The sequence below is a fragment of the Moschus berezovskii genome, chromosome 7, assembly GCF_049115385.1.
Source record: "Moschus berezovskii isolate FMDL1 chromosome 7, NW_MosBer_1.0, whole genome shotgun sequence".
Classification (NCBI taxonomy): domain Eukaryota; kingdom Metazoa; phylum Chordata; class Mammalia; order Artiodactyla; family Moschidae; genus Moschus; species Moschus berezovskii.
The window spans coordinates 48,684,460-48,706,000 of NC_142466.1; the positions used below are offsets into that span (position 1 = coordinate 48,684,460).

The 21,541-nt window shown below is 43.6% G+C and overlaps 1 protein-coding gene across 7 annotated transcripts in view; it reads left to right on the plus strand.

Annotated features, from left to right (window-relative positions):
- The window catches only part of PUM3 (pumilio RNA binding family member 3), a 53,021-nt gene extending 46,396 nt beyond the window's left edge, over positions 1 to 6,625 (plus strand). For 5 of the 7 annotated variants that reach the window (XM_055428316.2, XM_055428311.2, XM_055428310.2 and 2 more), the window contains exons 17-18: positions 1,209 to 1,311; positions 3,793 to 6,625. In XM_055428316.2, the coding sequence (XP_055284291.2) occupies positions 1,209 to 1,311; positions 3,793 to 3,925 (236 nt within the window). In that variant the 3' untranslated portion in view covers positions 3,926 to 6,625. The remainder of the gene's footprint in view (positions 1 to 1,208; positions 1,312 to 3,792) is intronic. The other 2 variants (XM_055428308.2, XM_055428309.2) reach the window with 2 other exon arrangements.
- Positions 6,626 to 21,541: the final 14,916 nt, after the last annotated feature.

Consider the following 21,541-nt stretch of genomic DNA (forward strand, 5'->3'; position numbering starts at 1 on the left):
AACACATCTGCTTGGACTCGAAGTATTCCTCATTTTCGTGTAGCACCAAATGCATGGCTACCAGTCTTGGTTATCTGTAGCTGTGTAACAATCTGCCTCAAAACCTAGTAGTTTTCAGAACAGCAGTCATTCGGTGGTGTTTGGTGGAGCTCTACCCCGAGTCATCCAGGGCTGCTTGGCTTGGGGTTGGAGTATCCACTTACACCATGACTGGCAGTGGCTAAGTCCAACGGCCTCAGTCCCTCTCTCTAGTGTGCTGAGTTTCCTTAGGCACATGGTACTTCATGGTTTAGCCTCAGAAGTGATTTAAGGTCACTTGTACTATACTTTCACGCCAGTCACAAAGGCTCATCCAGTTCACAAGAAGATACCAGTTCCACCTCTAGATAGGGAAGTGGCACTATTCTAGAAGCATACGCAGGAGAGGAGATGTTGCTGTGGCCACCTTTGGAAAACGTCATCTGCCTCACCAGCTGGTTTCTGTCCGTCTTGAGCACAAGCCACAAAGAGTGAAATAGCCATAGACCCCTTGGCTTTTAAAGGTTCCTCACTACTGGATATCTTTGAATGAATTGTATGTGGGACCTACCCAGGATATCTGCCTTTATTTGTCCCTACTTCCATCTGCACCAGATCCTGGTATTCAGAGTTTCTCCTTTGTCCTAGAGTTAGTCATGCTTAGATGACCCAGTGAATACGATAATATACTCTAAAACCTTGGGAATCAGATGTACTGCAATAACAAAAGATGAATGGTATTTTTGATGGAAGAACAAATGTTTAGTGTTGTAGAGAGAAAACCTAATTGTGTTCATGCATGGCACTTTCGGAGTGAGCATTTTCCTGGAGGAGCAACTTTTAACCAAAAGTTTTAACCAAACGTTGCTATTATACCTTTACTTCCTGATTAACTTTCAGATTAGGATTAAATAATTAAATAGTACAAAGAAAGGCAAACCTGACCAAGTGAGCATTTTATAAAAATTCATTGCTTCTCTTGAGTAATTACTGCTAAACATAGCTGGGGATTTGGGTCAGAGTTGAAAGAAATGGCTATATTAAAAACACGTTACGTCAAGCTGAGCTGGAATCTTTCGTGTTAAGTGATATTGGGTGAGAACTCTATTAGCTTTCCTATTAAAACGTGTTTCCCACTCTAAGAGTAGTGGAGAGAGAGTGATTGGTATGTGACGTTCATGAAGTTTCAGTTTATTTTACAGGTTGTTTTGCAAAAACCCTCATAGAACGTGTTGGTGTGGAGAACCTGAAGTCCTGGGCTAGTGTCAATCGAGGAGCCATTATTCTCTCTAGGTATGTGGAGTGTATGCCTTTCCTGCTGAGGCTTTTTAACCATAATGCCTGTTGGTGCAAAACATGGTTCCTTCACATTTATTTCTCGGTTGGAATGTCTGTTTTCAGTAGCCCAGCATTCCTCTCAGTCACCCTTGGTCTTAATTTGCCAAATATAAGAGAGTAAATGTCACTTTTTCCATATGTCCTATTTTGGATATCAAGAATCATAAAATTAGAGCATTTACAAGGCATCATTTGATTGTTTCACCATATTTTTGGTTTTGACCACAGTATAATTGTATGCCTTTTTAATGAATTCGTTTTGTTCCTATGGAATCTGATGAAGGTTTTTTTTTAAAATCACAACTGACTTTACATATAATTCTTTGTTTTCAACTATTCTGAAAGGATTCGAGAAGCATTAGCTATTACAGTCTACCTGCTTATCTTTGTTTCTAATTAAAATGATAGAAAATTGATGATTTGTGAATTGAGACATATGGTTAACTTGTATTTGCCTGGACATAGGTCGAGTTTATAATTTACAGGGCATTGAAATTACCATGTATTCTGTTCCCAGATAAAACCCTTCTATTAAGGATATTCATTTTAAAATAGATTCTGTGTTGTTTTAAAGCAGTCACTGTTGATTTTTCCCCCTGCTGTGTCATCAGGCTTTGGAAAAAACAGTTACCAGTTTCAGCTTGAATTTCCCATAGTATTTCACATGCAAGATCCTCTGCAATTTAATTTGTATTGTTTATATGTCACAGGTTTTTCTTCAGTTTATATTTTGATTTGGTACACATGTACTCACAAGTATGTACATTCCAATTGGGCATTCATTTTTTTTTTTTTTTTGGTATATCAGTATTCCCGATGCACAGGTGATATTGATCACTAGTTTATTCCTCATTAAAATTAGCTCATTTTCCAGTTGATGTTGAGCAGCTGGAGTCCATTAGTTGAAACATGAACTTTTTTGACATGGATTTCTTTACCAGGCATTTGGAGTGTTAACACCTATTGACATATTCTTTCATTACATGCAATTAACTAAAAATTCTGGCAGTGCCATAAAATTCATTTTTTAAGATTGATCATCAATCAGAATTCCCCTCAGGTGGATTTAAACATGAGAAGGATACTATAGGTTTATTATGGAGTACTCCTTAAAACTGAAATATGAAATATCTGAGGTTCTAAGAGAAGTGAAGCTGTAGATAAGTTAATAATTGATTATTATAATTATTTTGTATTTGGTTATAGATTATTGTCATGTGCTTGACTTGTTTGGCACGATTCTTTGCTTCTTTATATTTTTCTTTAAACTCATGCAGTACATGCATGTGTTTTTATTTTTGGTTTGTTTGTTTTGCTAAATCTTTTTAGGAGTAAGTGGAAAAGCCTCATTCTGGGTAAAAAAATCAGCCTTGTATGCAGTCTGAAAAATAACTCAGGGAAGCGTTATTCTCTAGCATTGAAATGTATGGGTTCCATTCCCAGCTCACTGTGTGGCCTTGCACAAATTATTTGACTTTTCTGAGCCTTAATTTTCTTGGATGTAAAATGAGATTAATAATAATCCTAGGTTGTTAGGAAAACTAAATGAGATAATGCATACATGATGCTTAGCATTAGGTCTAATGCGTATGTTCAATAAACATTAACTTGTATTACTATTGTGCACGATGTGACTGTGTGTTTAGCCAAGGTATATAGCATAAAAACACCCAGTGAGTCACAAGTCTGTTAAGAGGGCACCTTTCAGCTTTGCAGGCGGCAGGCAGTACTTGTTACTTATCTCCCACAAGCATCGGAATGCTCTTGGGGGCTGCTCATTTCCCTTCCTCTCTATGGACATTATGGAAATATTGTAGCCAGGGTCTTTCAAAAGTGCCAAGTGATTACTTTCTAGGATGTGTTTCAGTGGTCAGCAAATGTGGTCATGAGGAAGTCAGGGGAGAATAAGAAATTCAGCCCTGGTGTTTGGCAACAGAGTGCCTGTGACCTGGCCCTATCTAGAGAAAGGGGCCTACTTGTTGCCAGCCTGCAGGGCTCCGCTCACCTGGGATAGAGTGCCCCAGCAAGATCTCAGAGAGCAGAGCTGACCTTATCTTATTCAGTGACTCACATCGATCGAGTACTTAACTACGTGTCAGGCTCTGGCTAGGTGCTTTAGGTACGAGATCATGTGAGCCACAAAAAACAACCCTGTGAGGTAAGGCAAGATAAAATAAATGTAATAAACAATCTTAATGCAGCATGTTCTGTCCTAAGACACAGTGAAAGCAGGCCAAGCTATGTGGTTTTAGAATATATAGACTCTTAGCCCTCATCATTCATCTGATAAATGAAAAAAATATATAGATATAAGATTTCTCTCACATGTCAGTGAATTTTTTACACTGTGTGTGAAGGTAGTATTTGCAGACCAGTCTAGGAGGCTTTATGAAATACACTTTTTTCTTGTTGTTTATTTCTGTCTTCTCTCTTCAGCCTTCTCCAGAGTTCTGATCAAGAAGTTGCAAATAAAGTCAAAGTTGGACTGAAAAGCCTGATTCCTGCCTTGGAAAAAAGCAAAAACACCAGCAAAGGAATAGAAATGCTACTTGAAAAACTGACTGCCTAGGTGGAAACAGTTAAGCACAAGTTGGAATCATTTTTCTTGTTCTGTTTTCCCAGTGCAGGAAAGAAGGGCTAGGGTCCATCTTACTGGTAATTTGGGTGCTCTGTATATGTGTTTCTTCTTTGTTTAAGAATCTATTTATAAAATGGTTTCTAAAAATGTCCTTTTTAAGAAAACAGTCTCGGCCTTCTCTTTTATCATATTGAATAGTAAGCAAGTCAGAATGGGAAAGGTTTGACAGTCATACACAAGGACCAAACAAATTCATATAAGGTAGTTGAATGCATTGATTCGGGGGAAAGACACCTTCAGTGAACAATCTGAGAGAGCTTCTTGGAGGAGGAGGAATCAGAGAGCTTCAGATGAGGCCATGTGTGCGTGCTCAGTTGAACCACGTCTGACTCTTTGTGACCCCACCCCATGATCCGTAGCCCACCAGGTTCCTCTGTCCCTGGTATTCTTCGGGTGAGAATGCTGGAATGGGTTGCTGTTTCCTCCTCCAGGCGATCTTCGCAAGGATCTGGTAGATGAGAGCCACGGGGAGTCCTTGGTGGGAGCAGTGCTTCAGGAACCTTTGGGGCCCAATGGGCACAGGGATGGGGCCTCTGTACATCTAGGGCAGCTGCATTCCCAGCTGCCTGATGGATTGGACACCGTGTTAGATTTTGTTGGAAACAAGCGACTACAGTAAATTAAGATTTGTAGGGGAAAATGTGCTGGGTGAATTTAAAGGATCACACTGGGTAGCAGTGTGAATGTCACGGTCACAGGGAAAATCTTCCTGTCTTTGAAACTGGGCCTTCCAGCTTTTTGTAATGAGACTCTCTCTTTTGGAACTTTTCCCTAAAGTAGTTGAGGCCTCCAGGGTTTGAGTTAGAAGGAAGGTTATACGAATTTGTTAATATTGCAGCAGTTTGAATTTAAGTATAAGTCGGGTGTTTGAATTTTAAAACTACAATTGAGTCCCAAGGAACCAAGTGTGGAAGGATTGGTAGACCTTGGAAGGATTCGTGTCAGGCTCACGTAGCCCTGCCTATGAATACTGACTGCTTTTGAAACTAAGCTTCAATACTTTCTCTAAGCAGTCTGCTGTAACAGCACACGCACTTGATTCTGCACTGGGGTTACACCTGAGAACAACTGAGCCTTTCCTGCCAGACTGCCCAATCCCAGGACTACTTCTAACACAGGAGGGCAGGTGCCCTGAAAAGAACCCATGCCAGTGGTTCTCTTTTGTGTAGATTGTCTACCTACCCACGCCCCCATCCCCACTCCCAACTGGGCCTAAGGGTGGAGATGTGGAACTGCTGGGTCTGGGTGTGGGGTGATGAGATATAATGGGGAAGAAGCTTGCTTTTGTTTGACTAGTGTATTGTGAGTTTGTTTTCCATATAATGGGCCCATTTAGAGAGGGGGACAAAACTCTGCTATTTGTTCTGTCTATAAGACTAAAATAAAATAACATCCACTGTTTTGAAAGTTGAGACTATTAGGAAGCGTATATCAAAACCAGAAACCCTTCGTCTGCCCTGCTTCTTTTCACCGTTGGCCTTGTCCTCCCCAGAAGCAACTTTCAGTTCTTTTTTAGCTCTGCTAGGTGTTCAAACAGAATTTTTGAGGTTTTAAAATACATATATGTTTTAAACATTTTCTTTTAACTTCCTATTATGGCAAAATACAGAGTGAGACCTTTCACCACCACTGTTCCCCTACTTTGTTTCTTTCCATTTTCCGAATAGAATTGCATCATTTTTGAAAAATTGGTGTTCATTTTATATGATTATGCTGACGTCACTTCTTAAATACTGAAGGAAGTAATGAACTGTCATGACATTTCCTATACTAATTTCTTTTTCCTGGGATTAATAAATTGCCTCATTTACTTTTATTTACTTTCTTTCCTACATTCCTATTATTTTTCTCAAACTGTCCATCAGAATTGTTTAAACTCTTCTCCAGCAGGCCCCCTTTTCCTCTATTTTTTTCAGCCTGGCAAGGCTCCCACGTCATTCTGGTTTCTACCCTTTTCCCCATGGCTCTGATATGTCCCACCTCATGTGCTTCAGGTGGGTCAGAGATTTTAACAGCTTCAACCCTTTCTCCACGAAGCCATTACACACATCTCCTTGATTAATTCATATCAGTGTTCTTCTGCAAGCTAATCGCAGGGGCCCTTCCCTTAAGTCAGTGATAGGTTTAAGGAAGGTCTTGACCAGTATGCTTCTCAAAGGAGAAGTATATTCCTGGGAAAGTTCCCTTTGGTCTCAGACCCACAAGGAACAAAGTCCCCTTCCTGCTGACTAATTTCAGTATATGCAGAAAGCACACTGGGGATGGGGGAGCAGAAGGTTGAAGAATCTGAAACTTTGATGTTGAACTGCTCAATAATCAACTGCCCTACTATTGAACTTCCTGCTACGTGAGAGAATTAACTTTCATTTATCACTTAGGACATTTTGAGTTGAATCTTTGGAAACTCGCAGCCCAAAGTGTGCTCATCTGTCACTGAATAGTAATTTCCACCCTGTCCAGTACATCAAGTCAACTGGCAGAAACCTCTCCTGGAGCCAGCTGGCTTTCATCCTGGGCCTTCCCTTCATGTCTCCTATGGAATCCCCATTTCCAGGATCCCATGCATTTCATCTTCTTGTTTAACATCCTCTTTTGAAAGGGACACAGTCTGTAGTAGCTTCCTGAGAAAGAATGCATATGTGATCAAAATTTAAAGTCTGGATGTCTTTATTCTACCCTTTCGCATCTGGGCACCTATTTTAGCTGGTTATAGAATTCTAGTTTGGAATTAATTTTGCTATGGCATTTTGAGGACATGGGTCAGTATTTCCTTCAGCTTGCAGAGTGACTTTGGAAATTTAGTACCATTCTTAATCTCAGGCTTTTATATGTGGCCTTTTTTGGAGGAATGAGAGGGTTTTCTCTGAAAGGTTTCAGGACTTTATCCCCAGCCTCCTCCTCATATTTCAGAATCTTGGCATTGCTATCTATTGTGTGTTATCTGCTCTTAGCATTCTTCATACTGGGTAGTTGTTTAGGGTTTTCACTGAAGAAGGCAAGCCCTCCCATCCAGGACCTGTGTTTGTATTATCTCCCTAACCCCCACTTCCTCCAACCCTGTTTATTCTTTCTCTTTGAAGCTCCTATTTTGCAGGTTTTGAATGCTGATTTGATCCGCAAATTTTTTTTTTTCAATTCCTTGGCCTTTTGATTTGCTTTCTGGGTGAAATAGTTCCTCCACTTTTTCTTTCAGCACTTCCTTTGTCATGTTCATTTTGTTTTATTTTGCTTTTTCTCTTTCCTGGTGTCTGCACTTTTTATTTAGTCTCTCACGTTTGAGACTTTCTGGGAGAGATCTTTGGCTTTCCTTTACATACACATATGTGGGCCCAACCACTCAGTCATGTCTGATTCTCTGTGACCCCCATGGACTGTAACCTGCTAGGCTTCTCTGTCCATAGAATTTTCCAGGCAAGAATACTGGAGTGGGTTGCCATTTCCTCCTCCAGGGGATCTTCCTGACCCAGGGATCAAACCTGCATCTCCTCCTTATGTATGTAAAGCCCCCCTTTATATACATAAGACCGTTAAAACTGATCAGAAAGGATGCAGGACCTTCTGGAGTGTTAACAGTTCATTGCACCAGTGATGAGATGTGGCTGCTGCTGTTGGACTGGAGTCCTCCATGTATCGGGATCTGTAGGGCTTCTGTTTGGACCTTTTGGTGCCTCCAGAGAGGATGCCAGCTAGCAGCCAGAATTCTGGTTGCTCAGCACTGTTCAGGTCTCCGTTCACCCAGCTGTTTTGCCTACAGTGCCTATCTGTCATGCTCTCTTGTATCTGGGACCCCATAGCTTGGAGAAACTGAACCACTGGAATCCACAAAATAAACTCAGTCTTTCGCTGTTGTATGGAGTGGTAGCCTGTTTGAACCAATCCCCCGCTTTCATCCTAGGCCTTACCCCAGCTCTTTCCAGTACTTAGCACCTCTTCTTGCTGAAATTTTCTGTAATCACAGAATTAGCTTGCTTCTCTGCATGTACGTGCTATTCAGCTTTCTTGGCCCTGCTGCTTTCTCCACAGCTTCCTCTTCTTCCAGATATTTGTTGCTGTTATTCAGTCACTGATGACTTCCCTCCTGTTTCCTCTGTTGTTTTAACTTTATACTATTTTTACTTATTCTTAGGAGAAATCAACAGATGGTTTTAACCACATTGAGAACAACCTACCTGACTGAATGGAGGCTGTATTTTCCTTGGAAAAGTTCACTGGATTTGAGAAATGTCTTTAATTTTAACTTTGGTAGTTTTCAGATTGCACTTCCATCCTTTTCTCAGGGGTTTAACAGACTTTGCCTGGAGGAAAGCAGAACCTGTTCCCCTTTCAGTTCAGTTCAGTCGCTCAGTCATGTCTGACTGTGAGACCCCATGAACCACAGCACACCAGGCTTCCCTGTCCATCACCAACTCCCGGAGTTCACCCAAACCCACGTCCATTGCAGAGAAGGCAATGGCACCCCACTCCAGTACTCTTGCCTGGAAAATGCAATGGATGGAGGAACCTGGTAGGCTGCAGTCCATGGGCTCACTAAAAGTCAGACATGACTAGGCGACTTGATTTTCACTTTTCACTTTGATGCATTGGAGAAGGAAATGGCAGCCCACTCCAGTGTTCTTGCCTGGAGAATCCCAGGGCCGGGGGAGCATGGTGGGCTGTCGTCTATGGGGTCGCACAGAGTCGGACACGACTGAAGTGACTTAGCAGCATCAGCATGTCCATCAAGTCGGTAATGCCATTCAACCATCTCATCCTCTGTTGTCCCCTTCTCCTCCTGCCCTCAATCTTTCCCAGCATCGGGGTCTTCTCACATGAGTCAGCTCTTCACATCAGGTGGCCAAAGTATTGGAGTTTCAGCTTCAACATCAGTCCTTCTAGTGAACACTCAGGACTGATCTCCTTTAGAATGGACTGGTTGGATCTCCTTGCAGTCCAAGGGACTCTCAAGAGTCTTCTCCAGCACCACAGTTCAAAAGCATCAATTCTTCGGCGCTCAGTTTTCTTTATAGTCCAACTCTCACATCCCTACATGACCACTGGAAAAACCATAGCCTTGACTTGATGGACCTTTGTTGGCAAAGTAATGTCTCTGCCTTTCAATATGCTATCTAGGTTGGTCATAACTTTCCTTCCAAGGAGTAAGTGTCTTTTAATTTCATGGCTGCAGTCAGCATCTGCAGTGATTTTGGAGCCCAAAAATATAAAGTCTGACACTGTTTCCACTGTTTCCTCATCTATTTGCCATGAAGTGATGGGACAGGATGCCATGACCTTAGTTTTCTGAATGTTGAGCTTCAAGCCAACTTTTTCACTCTCCTCTTTCACTTTCATCAAGAGGCTCTTTAGTTCTTCTTCACTTTCTGCCATAAGGGTGGTGTCATCTGCATATCTGAGGTTATTGATATTTCTCCCAGCAATCTTGATTCCAGCTTCTGTTTCTTCCAGCCCAGTGTTTCTCATCATGTACTCTGCATATAAGTTAAATAAGCAGGGTGACAATATACAGCCTTGACTTACTCCTTTTCCTATTTGGAACCAGTCTGTTGTTCCCTGTCCAGTTCTAACTGTTGCTTCTTGACGTTTAAGACTAGGTTCAGTTCAGTTCAGTTCAGTCGCTCAGTCGTGTCCGACTCTCCGCGACCCCATGAATCACAGCACGCCAGGCCTCCCTGTCCATCACCAACTCCTGGAGTTCACTCAAACTCATGTCCACAGAGTCGGTGATGCCATCCGGCCATCTCATTCTCCGTCGTCCCCTTCTCCTCCCGCCCTCAACCTTTCCCAGCATCAGTCTTTTCCAGTGAGTCAACTCGTCGCATGAGGTGGCCAAAGTATTGCAGTTTCAGCTTTAGCATCAGTCCTTCCAATGAACGCCCAGGATCCATCTCCCTTAGAATGGACTGGTTGGATCTCCTTGTGGTACAAGGGACTCTCAAGTTAATCCCCTTTAAAACTAGGGTAATGTGCATTAGCCTAGTGGAATAAGGCTTCGGAAATAGACGGAAAGACAGTGGAAACAGTGTCAGACTTTATATTTTTGGGCTCCAAAATCACTGCGGATGCTGATTGCAGCCATGAAATTAAAAGACGCTTGCTCCTTGGAAGGAAAGTTATGACCAACCTTGATAGTATATTAAAAAGCAGAGACATTACTTTGCCAACCAAGGTCCGTCTAGTCAAGGCAATGGTTTTTCCCATGGTCATGTATGGATGTGAGAGTTGGACTGTGAAGAAAGCTGATCGCCGAAGAATCGATGCTTTTGAACTGTGGTGTTGGAGGAGACTCTTGAGAGTCCCTTATACTGCAAGGAGATCCAACCAGTCCATTCTAAAGGAGATCAATCCTGGATGTTCATTGGAGGGACTGATGCTAAAGCTGAAACTGCAATACTTTGGCCACCTCATGCGACGAGTTGACTCACTGGAAAAGACTGATGCTGGGAAAGGTTGGGGGCGGGAGGAGAAGGGGACGACAGAGAATGAGATGGCTGGATGGCATCACTGACTCTGTGGACATGAGTTTGAGTGTACTCCGGGAGTTGGTGATGGACAGGGAGGCCTGGCGTGCTGTGATTCATGGGGTCGCGGAGAGTCAGACACGACTGAGCGACTGAACTGAACTGAACTGAACTGAACATGCAAAGGTTAGATTCTTTAAAAAACGTGATGGCACTTCTGTTTCTGTTTGCAATGAAGTTTTGAAAAGGTTACATTTTAATTAAAGCAGGTTAGTTATTCTTAAGAGTATGTCTTACAAATACAAGAATGTATTTTTAAAATAATGGTTAAGAGAGGACAAGGTCTCAGAAAAAGCAGCAACCATTTACACTGAACCACTAATCAAACTATTTTTATATTAAAATGAATGAACTTGGGGCTTCCCTGGTGGTCCAGTGGCTAAGACTCTGTTCTGTCAATGCAAGGGGCCCAGGTTCAATCTCTGGTCAGGGAACTAGATCCCACGTGCTACAACGTAACACCCAGTGCAGCATAAATAAGTAAATAAATATTTTTTTAAAAAAAGCTAATGGACTTAAATCAACAAACATAAAAATCTGCCCCTTAAACTTTTTCTTTTTCACTTCTGAACTGTTCAACCTTAGGAAGCTAGGTTTATAATCATCTCCATCTGTTAAGGACTGAATTAATTGTGTCCCCTTCAAGTCTGTGTGTAAAAAGCCTAACTGTGCCCCCCTCCCCCACCTCAGAATGTGACTGTATTTGGATATAGGGTCTTTAAAAAGGTAATTAGGGTAAAATGAGGTTTCCTGAGTGGGCCTTAGTTCAGTATGACTGGGTATGTCCTTATAAGAAGAGATCAGGACACACATAAAGAGAAGGCCCTGTGAAGAGAAAATGTCCTTCCCCAAGCCAGGGACAAAGGACTGTAAATGAAACAAACCCTGCTACACCTTCATCTTGGATTTCCAGCCTTCAGAACCTGTGAGGAGATAAACATCTTGTTTAAGCTTCCCATGGGTGGTAAGTCGCTTCAGTCGTGTTTGACTGTTTTCAACCCTGTGGAAGATAGCCTGCCAGTCTCCTCTGTCCGTGGGATTCTCCAGGCAAAAATATTGGAATGGGTTGTCGTTTCCTCCTCCAAAGGATCTTCCTAACCCAGGGATGAAACCTCTGTCGCTATGTCTCCTGCATTGGCAGGCAGGTTCTTTACCACTAGCGCCATCTGGGAAGCCCACCACAGTGCCCCCAAATTCCCTCACCTTTTTCGCCAGATGAATTCTTAGGGTTGTAAATGCAGTCTTAAGCAGGAGATACATACTGTGCTCTTTGGATCACCTGTTTTTTATGAATAGTAACTAAAACGGCCTCTCTGTGCTGCATCCCAGAGCGTACAGACAGACACTGATTACTCTGTGCATATTTGTACCCTGTGAAGGAATGGTGTTTGGAATCTTTCATCAAAATGTTTTCTAGTGTTTAAACATGGACTCATGCCTATCGGGGACCAGCCTCGATATGACCCAGGGTATCCTCGGGATGGGGCTTCCCTGGTGGCTCAGAGGTTAAAGCATCTGCCTCCAATGTGGGAGACCCGGGTTCGATCCCTGGGTCGGGATAGATCCCCTGGAGAAGGAAACGGTAACCCACTCCAGTATTCTTGCCTGGAGAATCCCATGGACAGAGAAGTCTGGTAGGCTACAGTTCGCGGGGTCGCAAAGAGTCGGACACGACTGAGCGACGGAACGGAACGGAACGGATCCTCGGGATGAACGGCGTCGGCGTCAGAGAGAGAGAGAGAGAGACAGGGGCTGATGATTCCTTGGTTTACGCTGGAAACCAATAAAACCCCAGCACGGGGCTTGCTCTGTTTACGTAGGCCGCAGGCGCCCTCTCGAATCGCTGGAGGCACCCCACCAGGGCACCCCCTCGAGTGGGTCTTAGAAGCCCAGGCAGATAAGTAAACTCAGAGGGCCCAGCGCTCCAAGGATCTCAACCAGAAAAAGGAGAATAGAGAAAAGGATGGAAAAAGAAAGAACGACACGGGGAGACCAAGCTTCAGTGAGCAAGGCCCAAAACTTTATTTTCCAGTGCTGCTTTTATACCCTAAGTTATGCGCATAAGAAACAGAGAAAGGGAGGTATAGAGTCACGCCAAAATCAAGTGGGGTCAGCAGTCTTGATCCTTATCAGGATCAGGGCTTATTTTTGTGTGATAAAAGTTTTAGGTGATTTACATCATCTTCTGGCCAGGGGGCCTGCTAACAGTTTTATGGCCCTCTCTCCTAACAGTAGGTTAGTTAGCAAGTAAAAGGCTTATATTCTTTTAAGGTGACTTTCCTAAAGTTAGGTGCTAGACACATAACAAAGTTACATTCCTATAAGGCACCGGTGTAGTGAGCTGCAAGAAAGGAACTTATTAACTTAAGATCTGATGTGGTTAAATCAAAGGCTACTACTTATATTCTCTATATGTGATTAATATATTTCCAAGGATACAATGGATAGAGGAAACTTTGCAGCAAGCATTGATTCAACAGTGAAATCTTTTTTAGTACTACTCTAATGATTTTAACTTCTTCAACAGATTCCTGTATTTTAGAATATTAGGCTTTCTGTCCTTGCATGGCTGGGAGGCTATAAACAGTCACATTCATAGTTGTAAGAGCCCGGACAAACTTGTCATGCAAGTTAGAAAGCTATCAGAGGGGCTTGGATTGGAACACTCCTATTAAGCCGAGGAGAACTTTTAAACTACAGCTCTGAATTAATGTTTTCAGAGAAAGGTGGTTGGGGGGAAGCCCCTGTAAGTATTAGAGGACTTGGTAAGAGGCGTAAGATAGTAAAGCAGTCAGACTCCAGTTTTCTTTGGGGTAGATGCTCAGGTAAGTCCAGGGGGTTCCTCGAGCCCTGATCAGCCTTTGCCCGTCAGGCCTCTTCCCCAATTGACCTTTGCCATGGGTAAGATTTCCCTCGCTGGCTCCCGGCACATGCCTACTGCTGAAGTGGACAGAGAAAGCTGCAAAAACACGGTAATGAGAAATTTTGGCCCCTGCGCTCTTGTGTTTAGGGAAGTTAATTCTTTCTTGGGGGAAATGATTAGTTCTTCTGCCTGATATGTGACAACACTTAAGTGGAAGGTGATAGAAACCTGGTAAGGTTATGGGAATCATCTGACTTTGTGCTCTTGATGACTATAATTAAGCATCATGAATAATTTAGACATTTGAAATGACTTCCAGATGCTTGAAAACAAGACTTTCCTTTTACATAGAAATCCTCTTGCAATTAAAACTCATGTTCTTAATAAACCTTCAGTAAAGACGCTGACTTACTGCTGTTACATTCAATGGTACACGGTGATAGAGTAAACACGATTTATAAAGACCTTCGTAACAGCAAGGAAGTGCTTTTGAGGGACTGAACATATCTTGGGTTTTATTTTTTCTTGCCAAATCAACTATTCTGTCCTATCTGTTGTTTAACACTTAAGACTAGTTCTAAATGTGGATCTGTTGGAACCCATTATATTGATATCTGCGTGTAATACAACCTGGTGGACGTGAGTTTTGGTCTGGCTGGCATCTCTTTGGGGGTTCCCTTCCTACATTTGACACCATCCTCCCTGGGTAGGGTGAACCCATCTGACCTGCTTTAACCAGATGCATGTGACCCAAGTCTCCCAAATGACACTGAGCAACTAAGCACAGTACTCTTTTTAATAAATAGCATCAAATCAGAATCTGGCATGAGACCAAAAACAGCATTTAGAGCTCTGGGGCTTCTGAGACAACTTGTGAGAGATGGTCTGCCTTTCCCTGGGGTCTCAAGTTCCTTATGCAGGCAGGTAGCACCAGGCTGTAGTTACATTTCATCAATTCTAAAAATGCACTCTCCAACCCCGGCTCATGCCACTGCCCTGCCCACCCCCCAAATATGTGTGTGTGTGTCTTGTGTCCGACTCATGGACTGTAGCCCTCCAGGCTTCTCTGTCTATGGGGTTTCCCAGGCAGGAATACTGGAGTGGATTGCTGTTTCTAACCCTCATCTCCTGTGTCTCCTGCATTGCAGATAGATTCTTTACTTCTGAGCCACCAGGGAAGCCCATCAAACATACATTTTAACAAATCTGAAAGGATGCACCTTACAGTCGGTGGCATCTTAGTCTGGTCATTTTCTTAACATCAAGGTGGTGTTGCTGCTGCTGCTAAGTCACTTCAGTCGTGTCCTACTCTGCGTGACCCCATAGATGGAAGCCCACCAGGCTCCCCCGTCCCTGGGATTCTCCAGGCAAGAACACTGGAGTGGGTTGCCATTTCCTTCTCCAATGTGTGAAAGCGAAAAGTGAAAGTGAAGTCGCTCAGTCATGTCCGACCCTTAGCGACCCCACGGACTGCAGCCTACCAGGCTCCTCCATCTATGGGATTTTCTAGGCAAGAGTACTGGAGTGGCTTGCCATTGCCTTCTCCGCAAGGTGGTGTTACAGTTGGTAAAATACTGAATCCATCTTTTCCTCTTTTTAATGAGCCTGGTTTCTGTTCTGAGAGCTTTTTACCTCTCTCAGAAATTCATTGCTGAACTCCTAGGTGTTTCCTGCCGTATATTTACAGACAAATAATACTCCTTTGCAAAATGAATGTCACATAAAATTAGAGGTGGTAGAGGATAGTGTTAGCATTGCTCACCTAGCTAGAGTCACGTGACGTGAAGCCTGGCTGTTAACTGGATGGCTGGGCAAATTACATAGCCTCTCTGCTTCCGTACCCTCATTTGTTAAAAGATGATACACACTTTTCAGTCGCTCAGTTGTGTCTGACTCTTTGCAACCCCATGGATTGTAGCATGCCAGGCCTCCCTCTCCATCACCAACTCCTGGAGCTTACTCAAACTCATGTCCATCGAGGCGGTGATGCCATCCACCCATCTCATCCTCTGTCGTCCCCTTCTCCTACCCTCAATCTTTCCCAGCATCAGGGTCTTTTCACTTCAGTGGGTCACTAAGAGGCTTAAGTTGAGTCTATATGTAGACTCACACTTGGTCAGGCTTCCTAGTGGAAGAATCATGGGAGGCTTGGACAAGGCCGGAAAGGCTGCTGTTGTCACACAGCTGTGACTTGGAAGTCAAATAGTAAGTTCCCATTTTTGAGGTGGTTTTTTTTTTTTTTTTTTTTACATTTTAGCAACCCTTGCCCCAAAACGCAATATTACATTTGTTCTTTTGAGTTTGTATTGGGTAAGAAATCACCTAAGAAGGCCCATGAATTCTTCACTTTTAAATACAGATTTTACAATTTAAAACAGCTGAGTGCCTTTGAAAGGCTCTTACTCCATTAGTAGATAGTGCTTGGGGCAAGGTAGTATTTGCAGGCCCCAGCAGTTTCTTCTGCCTGCAGGTTAGGAAGCAAAGGTGAAAGCACTCAGCCCAAATTGGCTCCCTTTCAAATGCAAATAACCCTGGTAGGAACAACACCTCCAGCTGTTGCCTGTGATTAACACTTTCCTTCAGAGTCTATCGGGCTTCCCTGGTGGCTCAGAGGTTAAAGCGCCTGCCTCCAATGCAGGAGACCTGGGTTTGATCCCTGGGTTGGGAAGATCCCTGGAGAAGGAAATGGCAACTCACTCCAGTATTCTTGCTTGGAGAATCTCATGGATGGAGAAGCCTGGTAGGCTACAGTCCACGGGGTCATCAGCTTGTTCTGGTAGAATGCTGGGAGCTCGGCTGGTTGAAGAGGGAGTTTGTTTTCTTGGGAAGGACTGGGGTAGTTTGAGGTCATTCCCCAGAGCCAGGAAGCCTAGAACCGTGAAAAAGTGCAGGGTTTCACCTTGGGTAGTGGTCTAGGCATCCAGAGGTGGTGTGAGTCAGCACCTGGAGACACAGTGGGCTGACTCCAGGCGATTGTTGTTGTTTTTTAACTCAAGGTTCACTGCAAATGGGAGGGGGTTTTGAGTGCCTTACCACAGTGAAAAGCACTTGGAGTTTGCTTACAGAAGACCTGGCTTGGAAGCTCCACCCTGACTCTTGACCAGGAATGTGGGTAAGTCACAATCTAGAAATTTCTCTTTTCTTATTTGTAAACAGAGTTTAGTTGCTCAGTCATGTCCAACTCTTTGTGACCCCATGGACTGTAGCATGCCAGGCTTCCCTGTCCGTCACCAACTCTGGGAGCTTGCTCAAACTCTTGTCCATCAAGTCGGTGATGCCATCCAACCATCTTATCATCTGTTGTCCCCTTCTCCTCCTGCCCCCAATCCCTCCCAGCATCAGGGTCTTTTCCAATGAGTCAACTCTTCTCATGAGGTGACCAAATTATTAGAGTTCAGCTTTAGCATCAGTCCTTCCAGTGAACACCCAGGACTGATCTCCTTTAGGATGAACTGGTTGGATCTCCTTGCAGTCCAAGGGACTCTCAGGAGTCTTCTCCAACACCAGAGTTCAAAAGCATCAATTCTTCGGCGCTCAACTTTCTTTATAGTCCAGAAAACGGAGATAGTACCTGAAAATTTCAGAGGATTGAACTCAGAATCCAACAAGATCATGTGTGTGACAGTGCCTCGTAAAACCTTGTAGGTGCTTATGATTCCCTAGATAGATTAGATACTCCTTGCCTTGTTTGGTTCCCAAGTGCCACGGTTGCAGTGTGCCAGAGACTCGGCCAGACATGCTGGGTGGACCGAGGGGAGAAAGAGGGCTGGTAGTTCAGGGGAATAACGTTGGGTAATCTACCTGGAAGGAGCTCCCAGCCTTCCTCCACCATGGTTGCGGTGGGACAGGCAGGCCTGTCCTGATTTCCCTTGTGCTGTGACTGTACAGTTCAACAAGTCCTGCATTTGGAATTAGGTGAGAGCTCAGCAAAATGCTTTTGAGGGCTGAATGAAAAGGGCGTTGGATAGATGTGTGCCTGGTGGTTTTGGGATGGGACCCTTCGAGTCCCGGTTTGCCCTGAGATGCCTTGGGAGCAGCAGTGTGGTGGAGGTGTGGGTAGAGAGAAGGGACTCTTAACCAGCCAGCCACCTGGGCTCCGACGAGAGCAGTTCCACTTAAGAGTTAGGTTTCTTTTTGTAACCAGGTTCTACTGTTAAAAGTCAAAAAAACCACTGATAGTGTCATCTCCAGCATCTCTTCTGCACGAAGGAGTCCATGGTTGCTGTCACCTGAAGTGTGTCCTTGATACCTTGTGCAGTCAGCAAGCAGGGTCAGAAGGGAGGCAGTAGGCCGCAAGCAGATTTCCTGTGAAACCAGCAAGGTTTAAACATCAGGGCCCCATGCTTGCTGGGCATTCCAAAAAGCCTGCTACCTCATTTTGCCTTTGTAATTTAAGTTTTTTCTTAAGGGGAGATCCTAAATTGTACAAGCTTTAGGCCCTATGAATCTTGGATCCTCCCTTGTGTTAGACCCAAGCTTCTTAAAATAAATACATCACTGCAGACCCATCCTAGTGAACTGAAAGTGCACCCTTAAGAAAGAACAAACTAGCCATTAGTAATAGGGTGGAGGTTGCTTTGCAAGCTTAACCTTATTAAGTGATGGCAAAAACTAGTGCTGTATTATGCTGCTAATGAAAATGGATATAAAATATTATTACTTATCTCCACCAACACTTGTCAGGGTAGCATAGCTTTGACGCTAAGCCACGCATACTCTGTAACAATTCCCCATAGAATACTATCATATGATGTAGTTAATACAGTGCCTGGATGTGAAATTTACTCATAAGTTTTAGTTATACTTATTATCATTAAGTGATTAGTCGAGATGGACAACTAATTTCCTATCTTGGTACCTCAGAAATAGAACCCAAGTTCTTGACTGGATGGACCGTGTCCAACTTCCTGCCATCTTCATAGAAAAGTTTTTGCCAGTGAGATGTAAGAGTAAATGCCGTACTTATTCAGGAAATCACATTAAAGGAGAAAGAATGCCCTCCTCTGGTCTTTTCTGTTACTCCTTTGAACTCAGATGTGATGGCTGGAGCTAAAGCAGCTATACTGGATCACATAGACAAGGTTTTTTACCCTGTGAGTGAAGGTGTGTGAGCAGAAGGGAGCCTATGTCCCTGAAGTTGCTATACTAGCCTTGGACTGCCAGCTCTCTTATAAAGGCAAGATTCTCACATCACATGGATGACTTGTTAAAACTGGATTTCTAGGCCCTATCCCCAATGTCTGATTGAGTAGATAATGGTTTGGAGCCGCAGAGTCTACATTTTTTTAAAGCTCCCAGTTGACATGGATCATGCTGGTCCCAGGTTCATGTTTTGAAAACCAAGGTTTTATATGTTGAGGGAAATAAACTTCTCTTGTTTAAGCCACTATTTGGGGCTATTTTGTTATTAAAGTTGAGTCTTATTTAACTTTAGTAACTAATGCTTCTTGCTCTGCTGAGTGAAAGAGCAGCAACAGGATTAAAATGTCACTCAAAGTGAAGCAGAGATTAGATAAATTGCAAGGAATTTTTGCACTCTGCATCTGTCAAATGAGTACTGGGCACCTAGTATGTGCTAAGCATATGCAAAAATAACTAAGACATGGTCATGATTTAACAACAGTTACCTCCATGATTTGAAACTCATGTGGAATTTCATTGAATCAGACTCATAACTATGTGCAAGAGAGCGATGAACTGAGCCAATGATTCCCCATCAGTCTGGAAATGGGGAGGGGCACAGGGCTGGAGAGAGGGATCCTTACAGACCATCGAATGCAGTGGTTGTCCACCTGCATGTTGGAATTCCAAGAAGCTTTATAATGCTGATGCCGGGGACCCATCTCCAGGGATTCTGATTTAATTGGTCTGGAGTGGGGTTTGAGTATTGAATTGTTGAAAGTTTTTGTGATTCTAATGTGAATCCTAGGTTGAAAAAAAATTGATTTCAACCAGTCCAGATGCCTGGCTGGCCCTGGAAACCTGCCTGAGGCCAGGTACAAGGCCAGGTTAATTTTCTTTCGCTGGTGACATAGGATGGGCAGTTCGTCTACTCCCAGCCCAGAGACAGAGAACTTGCTGTAGCTCATCAGTTTCCCTAACAAGATTTTCCTTGGTGACAGCAAAACAGATCATTTTAATTAGCAGTAGATAATGAGTTTAAATGGCATTGAAGTAGTTCCAAAATCTCCCTTAACTGCCCTAAATAACATCATACAGGAGGTACTCTGGGATTTATTGTTGAAATACCTGTAGTAAGGACACAGCGGACAAGTCCACTTACGTGAGATTATTCTCCCTGGTTTTACCTTGAGCATACAGTCGCTTAGAACCAGAAGCTGTCAGAGCTGCAGAGATTGAAATGTCTTCTGAGGTTCTCATCCCTTATCTGGTGTGTGTATCCCCTTGTCCCCGTGAGGTGGCTGTGACCTGCTGGTAACGGAGTTCTTTCTCAGTCTCCTCCACTCAGAAAGTCCTCCTTGCACTCAGCTAAGAAGGTCCCCTGTAACCTCTTGATCTCAATTCTACCCCCTGGGAATTCACTCCCTGCCCCCCCCGATTGTTGGGGGACAGGCATCTCTGGGGGCACACTAAGGGATTTGAATAGCTGTTGTGTATGAGATGAATACTACTGCTGTTGGCCTGTGACTGAAGGCGCTGGGAAAAGAACACATTGTCTTTTCCACCCTGAGAGAGCTTGTAACCAGATTTCCCCTCCCTCTAAATGTCTGTGAAATGGCCACTGGATATTCTTGATTCACATTTCTCTCAAAGAAAAATCTTGCCAACCTTTAAGCCGTTAGGCGTGCACATCTTAACCATGGTGCTAGCGGTCTCTGGGATAATCTTCTGATTCAGAAAGAAGATCTCTGCTTTGCTTCCCTAACTGTCCGGACCTCACTTGGACAAGCTGTTCCATCACCAGATCTGAGCTGCTGTCTGGTAACCTGAGTCAGAAACATGAAATTGCACCAGCCAGAGATTCTCTAGGTCCAGTTTTCTTGCATCTTTTAAATATAAATTTCATAATGCAACAGACTGTTGCCTAATGGCTTTTCTGTGCGCCAAGGTGAAAGTATTAATTTTGTTTAGTCTGTAGTTAAAAAGTAGAATTTGGGGTTTTAGTGTTATTAGAGAGGTACTTATTGTTAGAGGTACTGTACAGTCACATCCCACATTTTAAGTTCTGATTGCTCCAGTGCCCGCTGGAGTACTGCCATGTACTTTTTACACTAATCACCCAGAGTTAGTGACACATTATAGACTTAAGGGCATGGTCCCCAACAAGACTACCCTTTCTTCAGGTGCTACCCGCACTCCTGACCACTGGCTACAAATTCAGAAGTTTCCACAACCCCTGAGCTTCAGTAATTCACTAGAAGACACAAAACTCAGGAAAGCACCATGCTGGGAGTATAGTTTTTTGGGGGAAAGGATACAAATCGTGACTGGTCCAATGAAGAGATGCTTTGGGCGAGTAGGGGCTGAGTCTCAAATGTCGTGCCGCCATGCTGTCTCCTGGTAGAACACCACTCAGTGCATCAGTGTATTTTCAACTCAGGGAATTACACTAGCTGATCTCTAGAGTCTTTAGTGGGTGTGATAGAATCGGACTTCCCTGGTGGCTCAGCTGGTAAAGAATCCACCTGCAGTGCGGGAGACCTGGGTTCGATGCCTGGATTGGGAAGATCCCTGGAGAAAGGAATGGCTACCCACTCCAGTAGTTTTGCCGGGAATTGCTTAGACAGAGGAGCATGCAGTCTGTGAGGTCACAGAGAGTTGGGCACTACCGAGCAACTTTTACTCACTAGCCAGTGACTGGGTCAAAGGACATCCTTGATTCGTTTCTGTCCAATGAGATCGGAAGAGAGAGTCTTAGGTGGAATCAGTGGCCGTGGGTTTGGACTTAATCTGCAGGCCCCCTCCCCTTCTTGGAAGCTGGGCTGGCTCCAAGTCCCAAAAGTCCTCATCACATAGTCCTTCTGGTAACTAGCCCCCATCCTGACTCATCTCTTAGCATAAACTCAGGTGTAACCCAAAAAACTCAAATAAAATGATGCTTCTATTACTTGGGGAATTCTAAGGAGTTAAAAGTCTTTCTCCCAGGAACCAGGGACAAAGGCCAGTCAATTTTTTTTATTATGCAGCAGGATGATTGAACTAAATGTG